General features: G+C 35.6%; 1 protein-coding gene across 3 annotated transcripts in view; it reads left to right on the top strand.

Annotated features, from left to right (window-relative positions):
• The window catches only part of LOC130038575 (protein FRA10AC1), a 31,106-nt gene that overhangs the window by 3,138 nt on the left and 14,064 nt on the right, over positions 1–13,904 (top strand). For 2 of the 3 annotated variants that reach the window (XM_056130406.1, XM_056130405.1), the window contains exons 3-10: positions 983–1,078; positions 1,234–1,279; positions 3,035–3,111; positions 4,106–4,189; positions 5,152–5,236; positions 10,063–10,108; positions 11,787–11,900; positions 13,473–13,515. In XM_056130406.1, coding sequence (XP_055986381.1) covers positions 983–1,078; positions 1,234–1,279; positions 3,035–3,111; positions 4,106–4,189; positions 5,152–5,236; positions 10,063–10,108; positions 11,787–11,900; positions 13,473–13,515 — 591 coding nt within the window. The remainder of the gene's footprint in view (positions 1–982; positions 1,079–1,233; positions 1,280–3,034; positions 3,112–4,105; positions 4,190–5,151; positions 5,237–10,062; positions 10,109–11,786; positions 11,901–13,472; positions 13,516–13,904) is intronic. The other variant, XR_008794736.1, reaches the window with a different exon arrangement.

Genomic DNA, 13,904 nt, shown 5'->3' with positions numbered 1-13,904 from the left:
AGAAGTGGTTGACTGCTATTAACCAGATTTTGAGTAAATCTAGTTGAATACTCTCCTCAAGAGTTATATCTGAGTAACTCAGATTGTTCATCTACAGTCTATATTATCTGTAAATAGATCCTTTACCCCCCATAGCTGGAGCGATAGCACAGCGGATAGGGCGTTCGCCTGGCACGCAGCCAACATGGTCGACCCGAGTTCGATTCCTCTGCCCCTCTCGGAGAGCCCGGCAAGCTACCGAGAGTATCTCGCCCATGCGGCAGAGCCTGGCAAGCTCCCTGTGACGTATTCAATATGCCAGACACAGTAACAACAAAGTCTCCAATGGAGACTTTACTGGGCCTGCTCGAGCAAATCGATGATCAACGGGAGGGCCTAGTTGGATTAAGATTGTAAACAGGCCCAGAATTGGAAATATAGATCCTAGGTGATTTGACACCAAAACTCAGATTTTTGTAGTTTCATCCCCATTTTATAGAAAATTGTTACTAATTTATTTAAGTGCATCTAGCGTCTCATTAAAGATTCATGAATTTTGGGGCTGGAGCGATAGCACAGCAGGTAGGGCGTTTGCCTTGCACGCAGCCTACATGGCCGACCCGGGTTCGATTCCCAGCATCCCATATGGTCCCCCGAGCACCGCCAGGAGTAATTCCTGAGTGCATGAGCCAGGAGTAACCCCTGAGCATCGCCGGGTGTGACCCAAAAAGGTAAAGGTAAAGGCCCTCCCGTTGATCGTCGATTTGCTCGAGCGGGCCCAGTAACGTCTCCATTGGAGACTTTGTTGTTACTGTGTCTGGCATATCGAATACTCTCGGTAGCTTGCCGGGCTCTCAAAAAGCAAAAAAAAAAAAAAAAAAAAATTCATGAATTTTGAGACTCAAATCCTTCAAATATGTTCTAGTTATAAGATTTAAAGACATAGATATGCCCGTTTAGGCGAAGTGAACTCTTTTAATAATTTTTATTCTTAATAAACCAGGACTGTGGAAGATGATTTACTGCTCAAAAAGCCATTTCAGAAAGAAAAACATGGAAAAGTGGCCCATAAACAAGTTGCAGCAGAACTGCTGGACAGGTATGTTATGTCAGTATAAATCATTTTGGTTAAAGATGTTTCTGTTATCTCAGGAACTTTGGGGTTTGATTATATTCATTACACTGTGGAAGGGAAGGGTGTGTGTGAGAAAATCCTAAATTTGAACTTGCTTAAAATAAAAATTTCTTTAACAGGGAAGAAGCAAGAAATAGAAGATTTCATCTCATAGCTATGGATGCTGTATCCTTTTTGTGTCTAGATTTTTATAACTGATAGAGTGTTTCATAATCTATTTTTTTCCTTCAAAAAGTCATGTGGTCATTTCATAAGGTCACATAGACCTTTTTTAATTTTAAGAAATATTTATTGTTGTGGAATTTTGCCATTTATATTTTTTGAGTACAGTTATCTTTTGCTAATATAGCACTGTAGCACTGTCCTCCCGTTGTTCATCGATTTGCTCGAGCGGGCACCAGTAGGGTCTCTATTGTGAGACTTGTTTTTGGCATATTGAACACATCACGGGTGGCTTGCCAGGCTTTGCTGTGCGGGCAGGATGCTCTCAGTAGCTTGCTGGGCTCTCCGAGAGGGAGGAATTGAACCCGGGTCGGCCACGTGCAAGGTAAACACCCTACCCATTGTGCTATCCCTTTGCTAATATATAGAAATTATTTAGAGCCTGATTATAACTAATATTCTATAAATACATTCATAGAATCTGTTAATTTAGAATTGTTTTTCCCAACCTGTTTTTGCCAAATGCATGTTTCTCATTTTTACGCTTCTCTTTATTTTCAGTCTTGTTTCAACTCTTATTCTCTTCCTCCCTTAGGTTGAATATTCAGCGTCTTTGTAAACTTCTTTTTCCTTTAATTCATAATTTGATTATTTTTGAGGTAAAATTTGTTCGCTAGAGTGTAAGTGCTGGTAAACCTTAAAGGTACAGTGCTACCTTACCGTGCCCTGCCGTATCCTGCACCCCAGGACCCTTCTTATCTGTTCCCTCCCTGCTTTAGTTCCTGCAGTTCTATTGTCAGTGTCTGTTCGTTTACACAAGGCATTGCCTATTATCTTGCTTTGTTTACAAACTGTGTTGCCAGTTTAGAACTGTGTATTCTGATTGAATATTCTCCTCAAACATCTTCTCAGTTAAATCACTATCTTTAATAAAATATGGTGTCACAGACAGTATTAAAGATGAAATTAGCTGTTACATGCATATCCAACTCTAGAGAGAACCACTGTAATTTTTATTGCAAAAGTTAAATGCTTCTATATCTTGTTAGAATGCGTTGAAAATTGTTTGAATATTAAAAGCAAGTATAAAAGGTAACATCTAATTTTTTATACATACTTTTTTGGGGAAAACCTGTTCTCAGGATTTATATTATAAACTTGGTATCTTCTTAGTGGCTTTATGACCACTAGAATGGCTGAAATAGATTTATAAAAGATAAATCCACTTCTTACCTTTAATTTTAGAAACTTACTTGTTTTCCATGTTGTGGTGTTTAAAGTGAGCAGTGGTGAGAGTTGGTATGCAATTCAATAATGGAATTAGGAAGCTCTTTTTCTCCTCAGGTGTACACATATTTTATCACTGGAGTAATTTATGCTTGAAAAATGTTTAAGACAGTAAGCAGTAGAAGGTTTACCAAGTTACTCTTATTTGGGGATTGGGATAGTTTGGGCCATACCCAGTATTTAGGGTTTACTGCTGACTGTGCTCAAGTGTCAAGTCTGGTGCTATTCAGAGGACCTTTTGCAGTGCTGGGGATTGAACCAGGGTTGGCTGCTTACAGGGCAAGAACCCAAAATCCCTATCTCTCTAGCGCCATAATCTTTACTCTTACAATTTAATGTTTATTCTTCTAGATATTGAATGTGTAATTGTGTATAGTACATATTTGCATATTGATAAATATTATAATTTTTTTACTCAATGTTGACAGAACAAATTCTAGTGAGTAAATTCCTTAATTTTGTGCATTTTAGTATCAGAGACATACAAAATTTGTAAATGACTATATTTTATACTATGGCGGCAAAAAAGACGACTTCAAGAGATTAGGGTAAGCATCATAAAACTTACATAGAATGGGGCATTGATATCAGCATCCTTAAGAATCCACAACTGCTAAATCTTTGGATTCTGCCACACTCCCCTCATTTCCATTCCAGCTCCCTTGTTATGTTGTAAGTTGCAGAGGCCATTCATAACGTCTAGCATAAATCCCATTTTCCTTGGCAAGAGGTCTCAGATAACTTCATCTGCTGCGCTAGATATATCCTTGGCAATAACAGGGTATGCGAGGCATGCACTTACTGTATGATTAGCGGGTAATTATTTTCTTGCAAGGATATTTGACATAGTGAACTTTTTACACCTTTGTGTTTGGGATTGCTTTTTAAAAGGAAAGGCAGATAAGCAACCTTACTTTCATATTTCCCATATATCACAATTTTTTGGTTTTGTGTTGATTTGTTTGTTCTGTTCTTTTGGACTTAATATTTTTTTTTTGTATTGGTAGATGCTTAAACATTACTACAGTGTCATCTACCTCAACTTCACCTCTCTTCTCAAAAGTACTTTGTCCTTTTCCCGAACTGATAGCATCTTGAAAAGTTATCCCCTTAAACCTATTTTCTGACCTCACTCAATTTTCTTAGGGAGCTTTATTGAAATATGAGATATGGAATAGTCGTGTGTTTTAAAAGTTAGATCTCAGTAAAATGATGAAACATTTTTATTAGATCCTTAAACATTTTCATTCACTTTCCTTATCTATTTGATGCTTATTCAGCTTTCTTATCTTAGCTTCATTAATTTTGCACCATTTGTAAATTGGAACTAGTACTAGAAATGGATTAATTCCTGATCCATGTTTCTGTGGAAGCAGCCGTTGAGTAGTGGTATGGTTTTATAAATAGATCACCATATATACATACGTAATTTTTAAAAATTTTTAGATATTTTTTATTTAGGTGTTTAAAAATCTCACAGAACTGCTTAACATCCTAAATTTTAGTAATTTTATATTAAGTTGAAATCATTTTATTTTCCAGGGAAAATGATAAGACTGATATGGACGTTATACGAGAAAATCATAGGTTTCTATGGAATGAGGAGGATGAAGTGGATATGAATTGGTAATTTTGGCCATCAGAGACGTAAGGGGTCAGATCTTAGTTTTTCTCCTATCCAGGGCAAGGTTCTTGTGCAAGATTCTTGCACAGTTCTAAATCTTAGACAAAAATCACTGTCACTGTCACTGTCCCCCCATTATTCATCGGTTTTTTTGAGCGGGCCCCATAACGTCTCCAATGTGAGACTTTGTTGTTACTGTGTTTGGCTTATCGAATACGTTATGGGTATCTTGCCGGGCTCTTCGAGAGAGGTAGAGGAATCGAACTCGGGTCTGCCGGGTTGGCGGCGTGCAAGGCAAACACCCTACCCGCTGTGCTGTCGCTCCAGCCCGACAAAAATCATTCCTTGAATTAATGAATCTGGTTCATTTGATAATTTTCTGTAGAGTTTTTTTTCATTTTTGTTTTTTTTTTGGTGGGGCACAATTAGCGGTGTTCAGGGCTTGTTCCTTGCCCTTGTTTCAGCAATCATTCCTTGTGATGCTTAGGGGACCATATGTGGGGCGAAGGATCAAACCTGGTGCATCAAGGCAAGCACCTTACCTGCCGTACTATCTTTCTGCCCCCAGTATCTGTAGTTTTAACATTCTTTGACTTTGTCTTTGGAAAATAGTTCATAATATTTTTATTAAATTGTATGTTGGTATGTAGTATGCCGATTATGATCTTCCTTAAAAATTTTTAAGGTATTTTGGAAAAAGTTACGACTGATAATGGTTTAAAAGACTTAAGCATAATAAAGGGTAGAAAGTTAAGGATAAATAGCCCCTTCTCTGTCGGTCCTTTTGTGCCCCTTAAGAGAACCACTATAAAGAGTTTATAAATATTCATATTCAGATATTCTTTGTACATATAAGTACTTGGCATTTAAAAAACGTTAATATTTATACCATTTGGCTTTGCTTTCAAGTACACTATGGTTGAATTTCTAAATGTGTGAGATTTATTATTTTTAATGGGTCTAGGGAGAAGAGGCTTGCAAAGAAATACTATGATAAATTATTCAAAGAATACTGCATAGCAGATCTCAGTAGATACAAAGAAAATAAGGTATGCCTTCAAAATATGTGTAAAAGAAGGTTGTAATTCAAGTATACTGTTAATTTTTATTATACTGTATGTCACATATAATCTTAGGATTTATTTTATGGCAATATTTCTTTTTTAATTTAGTTATATCTCAAAGTAATGATTAGGTTCTTTTTTTATGAGTACCTTTGATTTGTAGCTTGCTTCACTGTACTCTCATAGATAATAATACTCATTTTTATAGTCCTGTTGAAAGCACTTGGTGTTTTTCAAAAACATCCTCAATTTCTTTTAAACTAGTGCTTATCTCTATTAGTTACTGACCTTATCAAATTCAAAAAATTACCTGACTGCAGTGGACATTACTCGAAGTTACTTATGTTGCAAGTTGAGTGTGAAATATCTATTTCAGAAGCATATAACAGAGCAGTTCTCTCAGACTGGTTTGTCTGTTGATTGTTTTTCATTTTTGAGTGCTGGCCGGGTACTGTATGTCTGCTGTGTAATATATAACATATATATGTATATATACTATATACACATACAAAAACGTATGTGTCGCCCCAAAAGAAAATTATTGTCTACTTGAAATGAGAAAGTATATAAAAATAATTAAATATTTGTATTCTATCAAGTTAAACAATATTATTAATAGAAACCATAGTTGAGGGAAAGCTTAAAATAAGCATATTTCCCTATTTGAACATGATTACTCGATATGAGAATAAGTACAGATAGAAAATTTGATGTGTTTAATGGGTTTTTTGGTGTTTTTTGTTTTGTTTTATTTCAATATGGCTACTAGGGAAGTTTGAACTATGGAGATGGATTTTTTTATTCAAGAAATAATTTTAGGCCAGCTTTAGCAAAATTAAACGGAGATTTCTCATACACCCTCTTCCCCCTACATGTCAGGAAGACCTTTTTTGTGAGAAAAGGTAGTGACTTTTCTGACACTCTGTTTTTGTGATATTGGAGAAAGTGGAAAATAATGTTTTTGATGAATATATTTTAAAAATTTGGAAACTATTGCTGTATGTATTTGCGCATGCTTCAATAGACATCCTAACCATGTTCGATGGCATGCAGTACTTACGTGCATACATACATAGGCTTGAAAAAAGAGGCAGTAAATAGGGTTAAAACGCATGTCTTGGATGCATCTGATCCTACTTTGATCCTTAGCACCATACCACATGGTCCCCCAAGCACACTCCCAAAAACTAGAAGTTAGCAGTTAAGATTTCAATTTTCCCTAGCCTTGGGTAAATTTAATCAGAATATTTCAAAATATTTTTAGTCCTGGTTAAAGAAACTTTGGTACATCTACACAATGGAGTACTATGTAGCTCTTAGAAAAGATGAAGTCATGAAATTTACATACAAGTGGTACAATATGGAAAGTATCATGCTAAGCGAAATGAGTCAGAAAGAGAGGGATAGACATAGAAAGATTGCATTCATCTGGGGGATATAAAGTAACAAAGTATGAGATTAATACCCAAGAATAGCTGAGATCAGCACCAGGAGGATTACTCCATAACTTAGAGGCCAGCCGGGTATCCTAGAGGAAAGGGCAGTTCAGATAGAGAAGGGAGCACCAAATAAAGGATGTTTGGAGGATCCTCCCAGGAGGGGAGATGCATGTCGAAAGTAGACTATGGACTGAACATGTTTGCCACTCAATGCCTCTTTTGCAGACCACAACACCCAAAAGGAGAGAGAGAACACAGGGGATTGCCCTGCCACAGAGACAGGGGGGATGGGGGGATGGGGGTGGGAGGGATATTGTCCATGGTGGTGGAAGATGGGCACTGGTGGAGGGATGGGTGTCTGATCATTGTATAATTGAAACCAAAGCACAAAAAATTGTAAATCTACAACTTTAAAAAAAATAAAATAAAATAAAGGGAAAAAAAAAAAGAAAGCAAAAAAAAAATATTTTTAGTCCTTATTTGCATTTATAATAGAAAATTCCCTAGTTCAGTTAGTAGATGATTTGTGAAAATCAATTAACCAGAAAATGAACACTTTGAATTATCTTTCCTGGTACAATACCTATGAATAAAGGTTATTGCTATCCTCATTTTGTTGAAAAGGAAATAAATAGAAGTAATGTTGCCAAGGTCAACAGAAGTAGTTAATAAATAGTAGAACTTGTTTTGTGTCTGCATCATTCTAGAGATGACCTTTAACCTTTTCTAACCTGAATAGAAAACTAAGCCATTTTCTGAAATTATCCTGCTCGCTGCGGAATGTAATCATATGAATGAAAAATCTTAGAAGTTATTGAAGAAAAATAATTTTAATTGTTATTACTATTTTTGATTTGGGGGCCACACCTGGCAGTACTTAGGGCTTACTCCTGGTGTTGTGCTCAGGGATCACTCCTGACAGTGCATAGGGGATCTTGTAGGTTGCTGACAAGCTCCTTATCTGTTGTGCTGTAGCTCCATCCCCAGAAAAATCATTTTAGGCCAAAAAATAAAGTTTTATTTAGTACTATGGAACTTTTATGACTTTCTAGTTCAGGATTCCTGACTGGTCCTATCGCCCTTGCCTGTTGTCTTGGTCCACGTTTTGCTGATGAGTAAAGACCGAGTTATGCTGGTATTTAGTTTAGTAAGAGACTTCCCAGCGTAGATGGATGTGATCAGGGCTGTGGTCTCTTCCTTTTAAATTTTATGTTATCTTGTGTATGGGAGAAAGCTGATTGTATCCTCTGGTGAACCCGAGAGATCTGTAATAGTGTCAGCTAATGAATAAGAGTATTTATTATACATGAGTTGGCAAACATTCAGGTAGGCTTTGTTGGCCATAGGATCTCTATTACAGCTACGAAGTCTGCCTTTGTAGCGGGAAAGAGCCGTACATGAATGCCTGTAATTGTGTTCTGGTAGAACTTTATTCATAAAAATAGGCAGCAAGCAATGGCTAGCTAACCCCCATGTATTGTGTATGAGGTATTGTAAGTGCTTTACATATCTATATTGTCCCATTTGAATCTCTTTACTCATAAAAATAAATTTTTTGTACTATTTTTTCTTTTTATGTGAGGAAATAGACACAAAAAAGCTGAGAACTATCTGGTCAACTTTACACAGTAGTCAAATGACAGAGCTAAGCTGTAAATGCAAACCATCTGACTCTCCAGCAGTTCTCTTTTTATTCTATTTAATCTGTTGTACCTCTTGTCTTTTATTCCATGTCACAGAGAAGCGTGTATATTTTTTTAATCAGATATCTTTTTGCCTGACATTATAACTTTTTTTTCCCTTTATTTTATTTTATTTTTTTTTTTACAGTTGTAAATTTACAATTTTTTGTGCTTTGGTTTCAATTATACAATGATCAGATACCCATCCCTCCACCAGTGCCCATCTTCCACCACCATGGATAATATCCCTCCCACCCCCACCCCCCATCCCCCCGTCTCTGTGGCAGGGCAATCCCCTGTGTTCTCTCTCTCCTTTTGGGTGTTGTGGTCTGCAAAAGAGGCATTGAGTGGCAAACATGTTCAGTCCATAGTCTACTTTCGACATGCATCTCCCCTCCTGGGAGGATCCTCCAAACATCCTTTATTTGGTGCTCCCTTCTCTATCTGAACTGCCCTTTCCTCTAGGATACCCGGCTGGCCTCTAAGTTATGGAGTAATCCTCCTGGTGCTGATCTCAGCTATTCTTGGGTATTAATCTCATATTTTGTTACTTTATATCCCCCAGATGAATGCAATCTTTCTATGTCTATCCCTCTCTTTCTGACTCATTTCGCTTAGCATGATACTTTCCATATTGTACCACTTGTATGTAAATTTCATGACTTCATCTTTTCTAACAGCTACATAGTACTCCATTGTGTAGATGTACCAAAGTTTCTTTAACCAGTCATCTGTTCTTGGGCATTCAGGTTTCTTCCAGTTTCTGGCTATTGTAAAGAGTGCTGCAATGAACAAACAAGTGCAGATGTCACTTCGACTATACATTTTTGCCTCTCTGGGATATATTCCCAGGAGTGGTATTGCTGGGTCAAATGGGAGCTCAATTTCTAATTTTTTGAGAATCATCCATACTGTTGTCCAGAAGGGCTGAACCAGTGGACATTCCCACCAACAGTGAAGGAGTGTCCCTTTCTCGCCACATCCACGCCAGCATCGGTTGCTTTTGTTCTTTTGAATGTGGGCCAGTCTCTGAGGTGTGAGATGGTATCTCATTGTGGTTTTGATCTGCATCTCCCTGATGATTAATGATGTAGAGCATTTTCTCATGTGCTTTTTTTCCATTCGGATTTCTTCTTTGAGAAAGTTTCTGTTCATTTCATTGCCCCGTTTTTGGATGGGGTTGGATGTTTTCTTCTTGTGGAGTTTAACCAGTATTTTGTATATCCTGGATATCAACCCCTTGTCAGATGTGTATTCGGTGAATATCCTTTCCCATTCTGTAGACTGTCTTTGTATTTTGGTCACTGTTTCTTTGGAGGTGCAGAAGCTTCTTAGTTTAAGATAGTCCCATTTATCTATCTCTGTTTTCACTTGCTCGGCCAGTGGCGTGGCATCTTTGAAGATACCATTAGCTTCAATGTCATGGAGGGTTTTGCCAACTTTATCTTCAGACATTATAACTTTTAAGATTATAAATATAGAAGATTCTTCCTTAAAAGATCAGTTGGTAATTGTTCAAAGTACTGTGAACAATTTTTTTTAAGTACTTTGAATTCTGTAAGTGGAGAAGAAGCTATCATGATAGGAGTTGTACTTTTTTTAGTATGATAAATGTTTGCTCCATGTTTGGGTTTACATTGTACTTAAATGTAGTGGTTAATTTGGAGGGCATAACATTTTTCCTTATCAGTTTGGATTTAGGTGGCGAATAGAAAAAGAAGTAATTTCAGGAAAAGGTAATCTGTTTATTTTTTCCCTTTTTAATAGGATGTCATTGTTTATGTTGTTGACCTAAAGTCATTAGTTAAAATCATTCCTAATGTATACAGTGAAAAATTATTCACAGAACAAAGTTAAAGGTATATTCCTGAGTAGCAAAGGAAAAAAAGAAAATGTTTCAAAGACTTGAATTTTTGCATTAGTGCATACAATGGAGAATATGTAGAAAGTGTTTAAAGCAGTAAAGATTTTGTAGCAACAGAACTTTTAATTAAATGAGTACTTGATTCTTTACCTTTATTTTTGGAAAACAAGTTGGCATTACTGTATTCAGTCAAATCTACATTTTGAAAATAAAAACTAAATGAACCTCTTGAACCTAAAATATATTTAGAACAGGCGAATTCTTATTTTGAAGAGTCATTGAGATTGGGCCTGCAACAAATGACCAAAATTTTGGTAACCATTGTTCATCGATTTACTTGAATGGGCACCAGTAACGTCTCCATAGTGAAACTTGTTACTGTTTTGGCATATCGAATACGCCATGGGGAGCTTGCCAGGCTATTGCACAAAATCAACCTTTCATCAAATAATTGTATTTTCAAGTGTTAATACTGCTTACAACTGAATAGTAACATTTAGAAGTTTAAATTTGCAACTGAAAATTAAAGGGTACCTTGAAAAATTATTAAATACTGGATAAGTTTATAACTGGTATGAAGTTAGATATGCAATAAAACAAATTGTAGATAGTAAAGGATTGTTCCTGAAGTACTTTAGAGGAAAAGGGAAAATAAAGTCACGGTTCTTTTTAACTTTTTTAGGATTACATTTTAGTATGTATATGGATGGGAGGAGAATTTGGGTTTTTACATAAAGACAATGAGAAATCCTAAAGTGTCTATTCTAATTAAAAAGTTTCATGCTTTCATTGAATGATATATAAATAGTGCTGCTATAAAAACTTTGACAGATATTTTCTAAATTCAAATAACTAAATAATTAATTGGGAAGTATAGAGAAGGTTTATTGCTGTGATTTCTTGGGAGCTTTTGATGTTTGGGGGTTTTTTGTTTGTTTTTTTGTTGTCAAAGTTAATAATTGTTGAGTAGCTTTTTTTCCCTCTGAAATCATCAATTCTGTTTTGCAACTGACTTTAATATACAATGGGCATAGATATGTATTAATTTTGTGTCAAGAGATTTAGATTTTAGATCATTGGACTTTATGACTTATTCTATATCATGTTCCAGTACTAACATTTTAAACTGCTTTAGATGTTTATTTGTTAATTAAAATGTTAATTTTAATCAACTTTTCTATAAAATATTGAAAAGGATTAACCTAGATGGAAGTGCATATATTTTGGAAAATGTATGTATTCTTTGAGTTACTCTCAGTTTTCAAAGTGCCAGGATCCCGAATAGGAAATCATTAAAATGCTTTAACTAAATTTAATACTTTTTTATGAGCAAAAAGTCCGACTTTTTCTTGGACATGTTTTCAGGTTTTTGATTTGTCATTTGTATACACTTTTGTAGAGCATGCTGTAGTTATTGTAGTCAAGTTGTCTTTTAGCACTGACTTCATAGAAATAAATATTTATCTTGAATAAATTTCAGAGTTAATATGGATCTTATTGGCAAAAGCTCTTACAGACTATCATAGTTAATATTTCTTTCTTTTTTGCAGGTCAGTTTTTCTGTGGAAATAAAAGTTGTGATAAAAAAGAAGGCTTGAAGAGTTGGGAAGTTAATTTTGGTTATATTGAGCAAGGTGAAAAGAGAAATGCACTCGTTAAATTAAGTAAGTTGATTTTAGTTGTGATGATAGATTGCCAAGTATATGTAATAGTTTAGATTAAAAATTACATAAGCTAATTTTTAATTAATGTTCAAAAATTTTACTGTATCTTTCTGGAAGTGCTTTTTTTTCTTCAAGATGTCCCAAAGTTTCAGAGAACTATGGAGTCTCAGATTTTTGCATTCCCAGTATTTAAGTTTTATCTAAGTGAAGCAATTCTAATGCTGAATGTAAGCTGATAATTTCTCTTCCCATTAACTTGAGAGTGTCACCAAATTACATGTTTGAGATTCAGAGTATCAGGAAGAACTGGTATAAAATCTCACATTAGGTAAAGACATATTGTTTTGGTGTGGTTAATAAATAAATACACTCTCTTTGTGTCAGTAAAGACAAATTTTTGGAGTGCATAATTGTTCTCCATTTCAGTCTTAAAAGTTTAGGATTATAACCTAGGCCATAGCAATTTCTCTTAATATGCATGCTTTATTGTCTGTCACTTTTTTCCCTTTCTTTTATTTTTTTAAGCTCATTTTTATGTGTCAGCTTATTTTCTCCATCATGATAGCCTTATCTGGGTCTTAATTAAATGCTCTCTCATCTTTCCAGAGCCCACATGCACTTTTTTTGCTCATTTTTGATATTGGGGCTACACCGTGTTGTGAGTAGGGGAACTGCTCCCAGCCAGGTGCTCTGGGGACCCTCCTGTCGGTGCTCAGTACCAAGGATCGAAGTGGGAGTTTCAACATGCAAAGCTTGTTATACTTTGGCTGAACACATAATAACAGTATTCTGATTTTTAATTTCCTCCTGGGAGAGCTCATAAGAAATCAAATTATTATGAACTAAGATAAGGGCAAAAGAGAAAAAAGATGGAAATATTTGAAAAGCTTTTCATTTGAAAACTTATAATACTTCAGGGAAATAACTATTCGACATTATTATTTGCATCTTTGACATATCAGACAGATGTTGATGTTGCCCATGAAACAAACACAGTTTGCTTTCAAATGACTTCACAGTTTTCCAAAGTAATGTTAGAATATTTTCAATTCCTTAAGCATTTTGGTAAAGGTAAAGGTAAAGGCCCTCCCGTTGATCGTCGATTTGCTCGAGCGGGCCCATTAACGTCTCCATTGGAGACTTTGTTTTTACTGTGTTTGGCATATCGAATACTCTCGGTAGCTTGCCGGGCTCTCCATTTTGGTATTTTTTAAAAATATATAAGCGTCTTGTTTGTTTCTGGTGGTAGTACTGTGGGGAGTTTGGGCCACACTTAATGGTACTCAGGAGTTACTTCTGCCTCTATACTCAGGGATCACTCCTGATGGTACTCAGGAAATCATTTGTGATAGTGGTGGGTAAAATGGGTTGGCTGTGTTCAAGTCATGCACCTTAGGTGCTATTTCTCCATAAGCCAATGATTTTGAAATGGAGATGTAATCAGATTGTTTTTTTTCAATTATAGTAAAGAAATAGAAACATAAGAATGTAAAATTGAATTTATGGTATTTAGCAGTATTGATGTTAAAATTCAGCAATTCAGTGCTATTACTCTATTTTTTTTTTTGATAGGATTATGCCAAGAATGTTCCCATAAATTAAATTTTCATCACAGGTAACTCTTTTAAAATGTGTTTAGCTTGGACATAAGTCATTTAAGTCATTTACCTGCACTAAATGTTAACTCAGTTGATGTCTTATTTCTGATTATTATTAATTAGTTGATTTAATTATCAGGCATTGCTCTTTGACCTAATATAGAGAAGTATACTCTGTCTTGCTCTAGCTAGTAATTCCAAATGTGAAGCTTGTGCAAGGCAGCAGATAGATGCTATAATTTTTAGTTTGGGGCTATTGTTCACATATCATAATATACTTTCAGGTTTTGTTTTAAGGCAAATCTTCATTAAGTTATTTTGTTTTGTTTTTCCTTTTGGGGTGGCGCCTCACCCAGTGATACTCAAGGATTGCTCCTGGCTCTGCAATCAGGAATCAATCCTCCTG

Source organism: Sorex fumeus, unplaced genomic scaffold (genome assembly GCF_029834395.1).
Source record: "Sorex fumeus unplaced genomic scaffold, SorFum_2.1 ptg000078l, whole genome shotgun sequence".
NCBI lineage: Eukaryota > Metazoa > Chordata > Mammalia > Eulipotyphla > Soricidae > Sorex > Sorex fumeus.
This window is presented reverse-complemented; position numbering and strand designations above follow the sequence as displayed.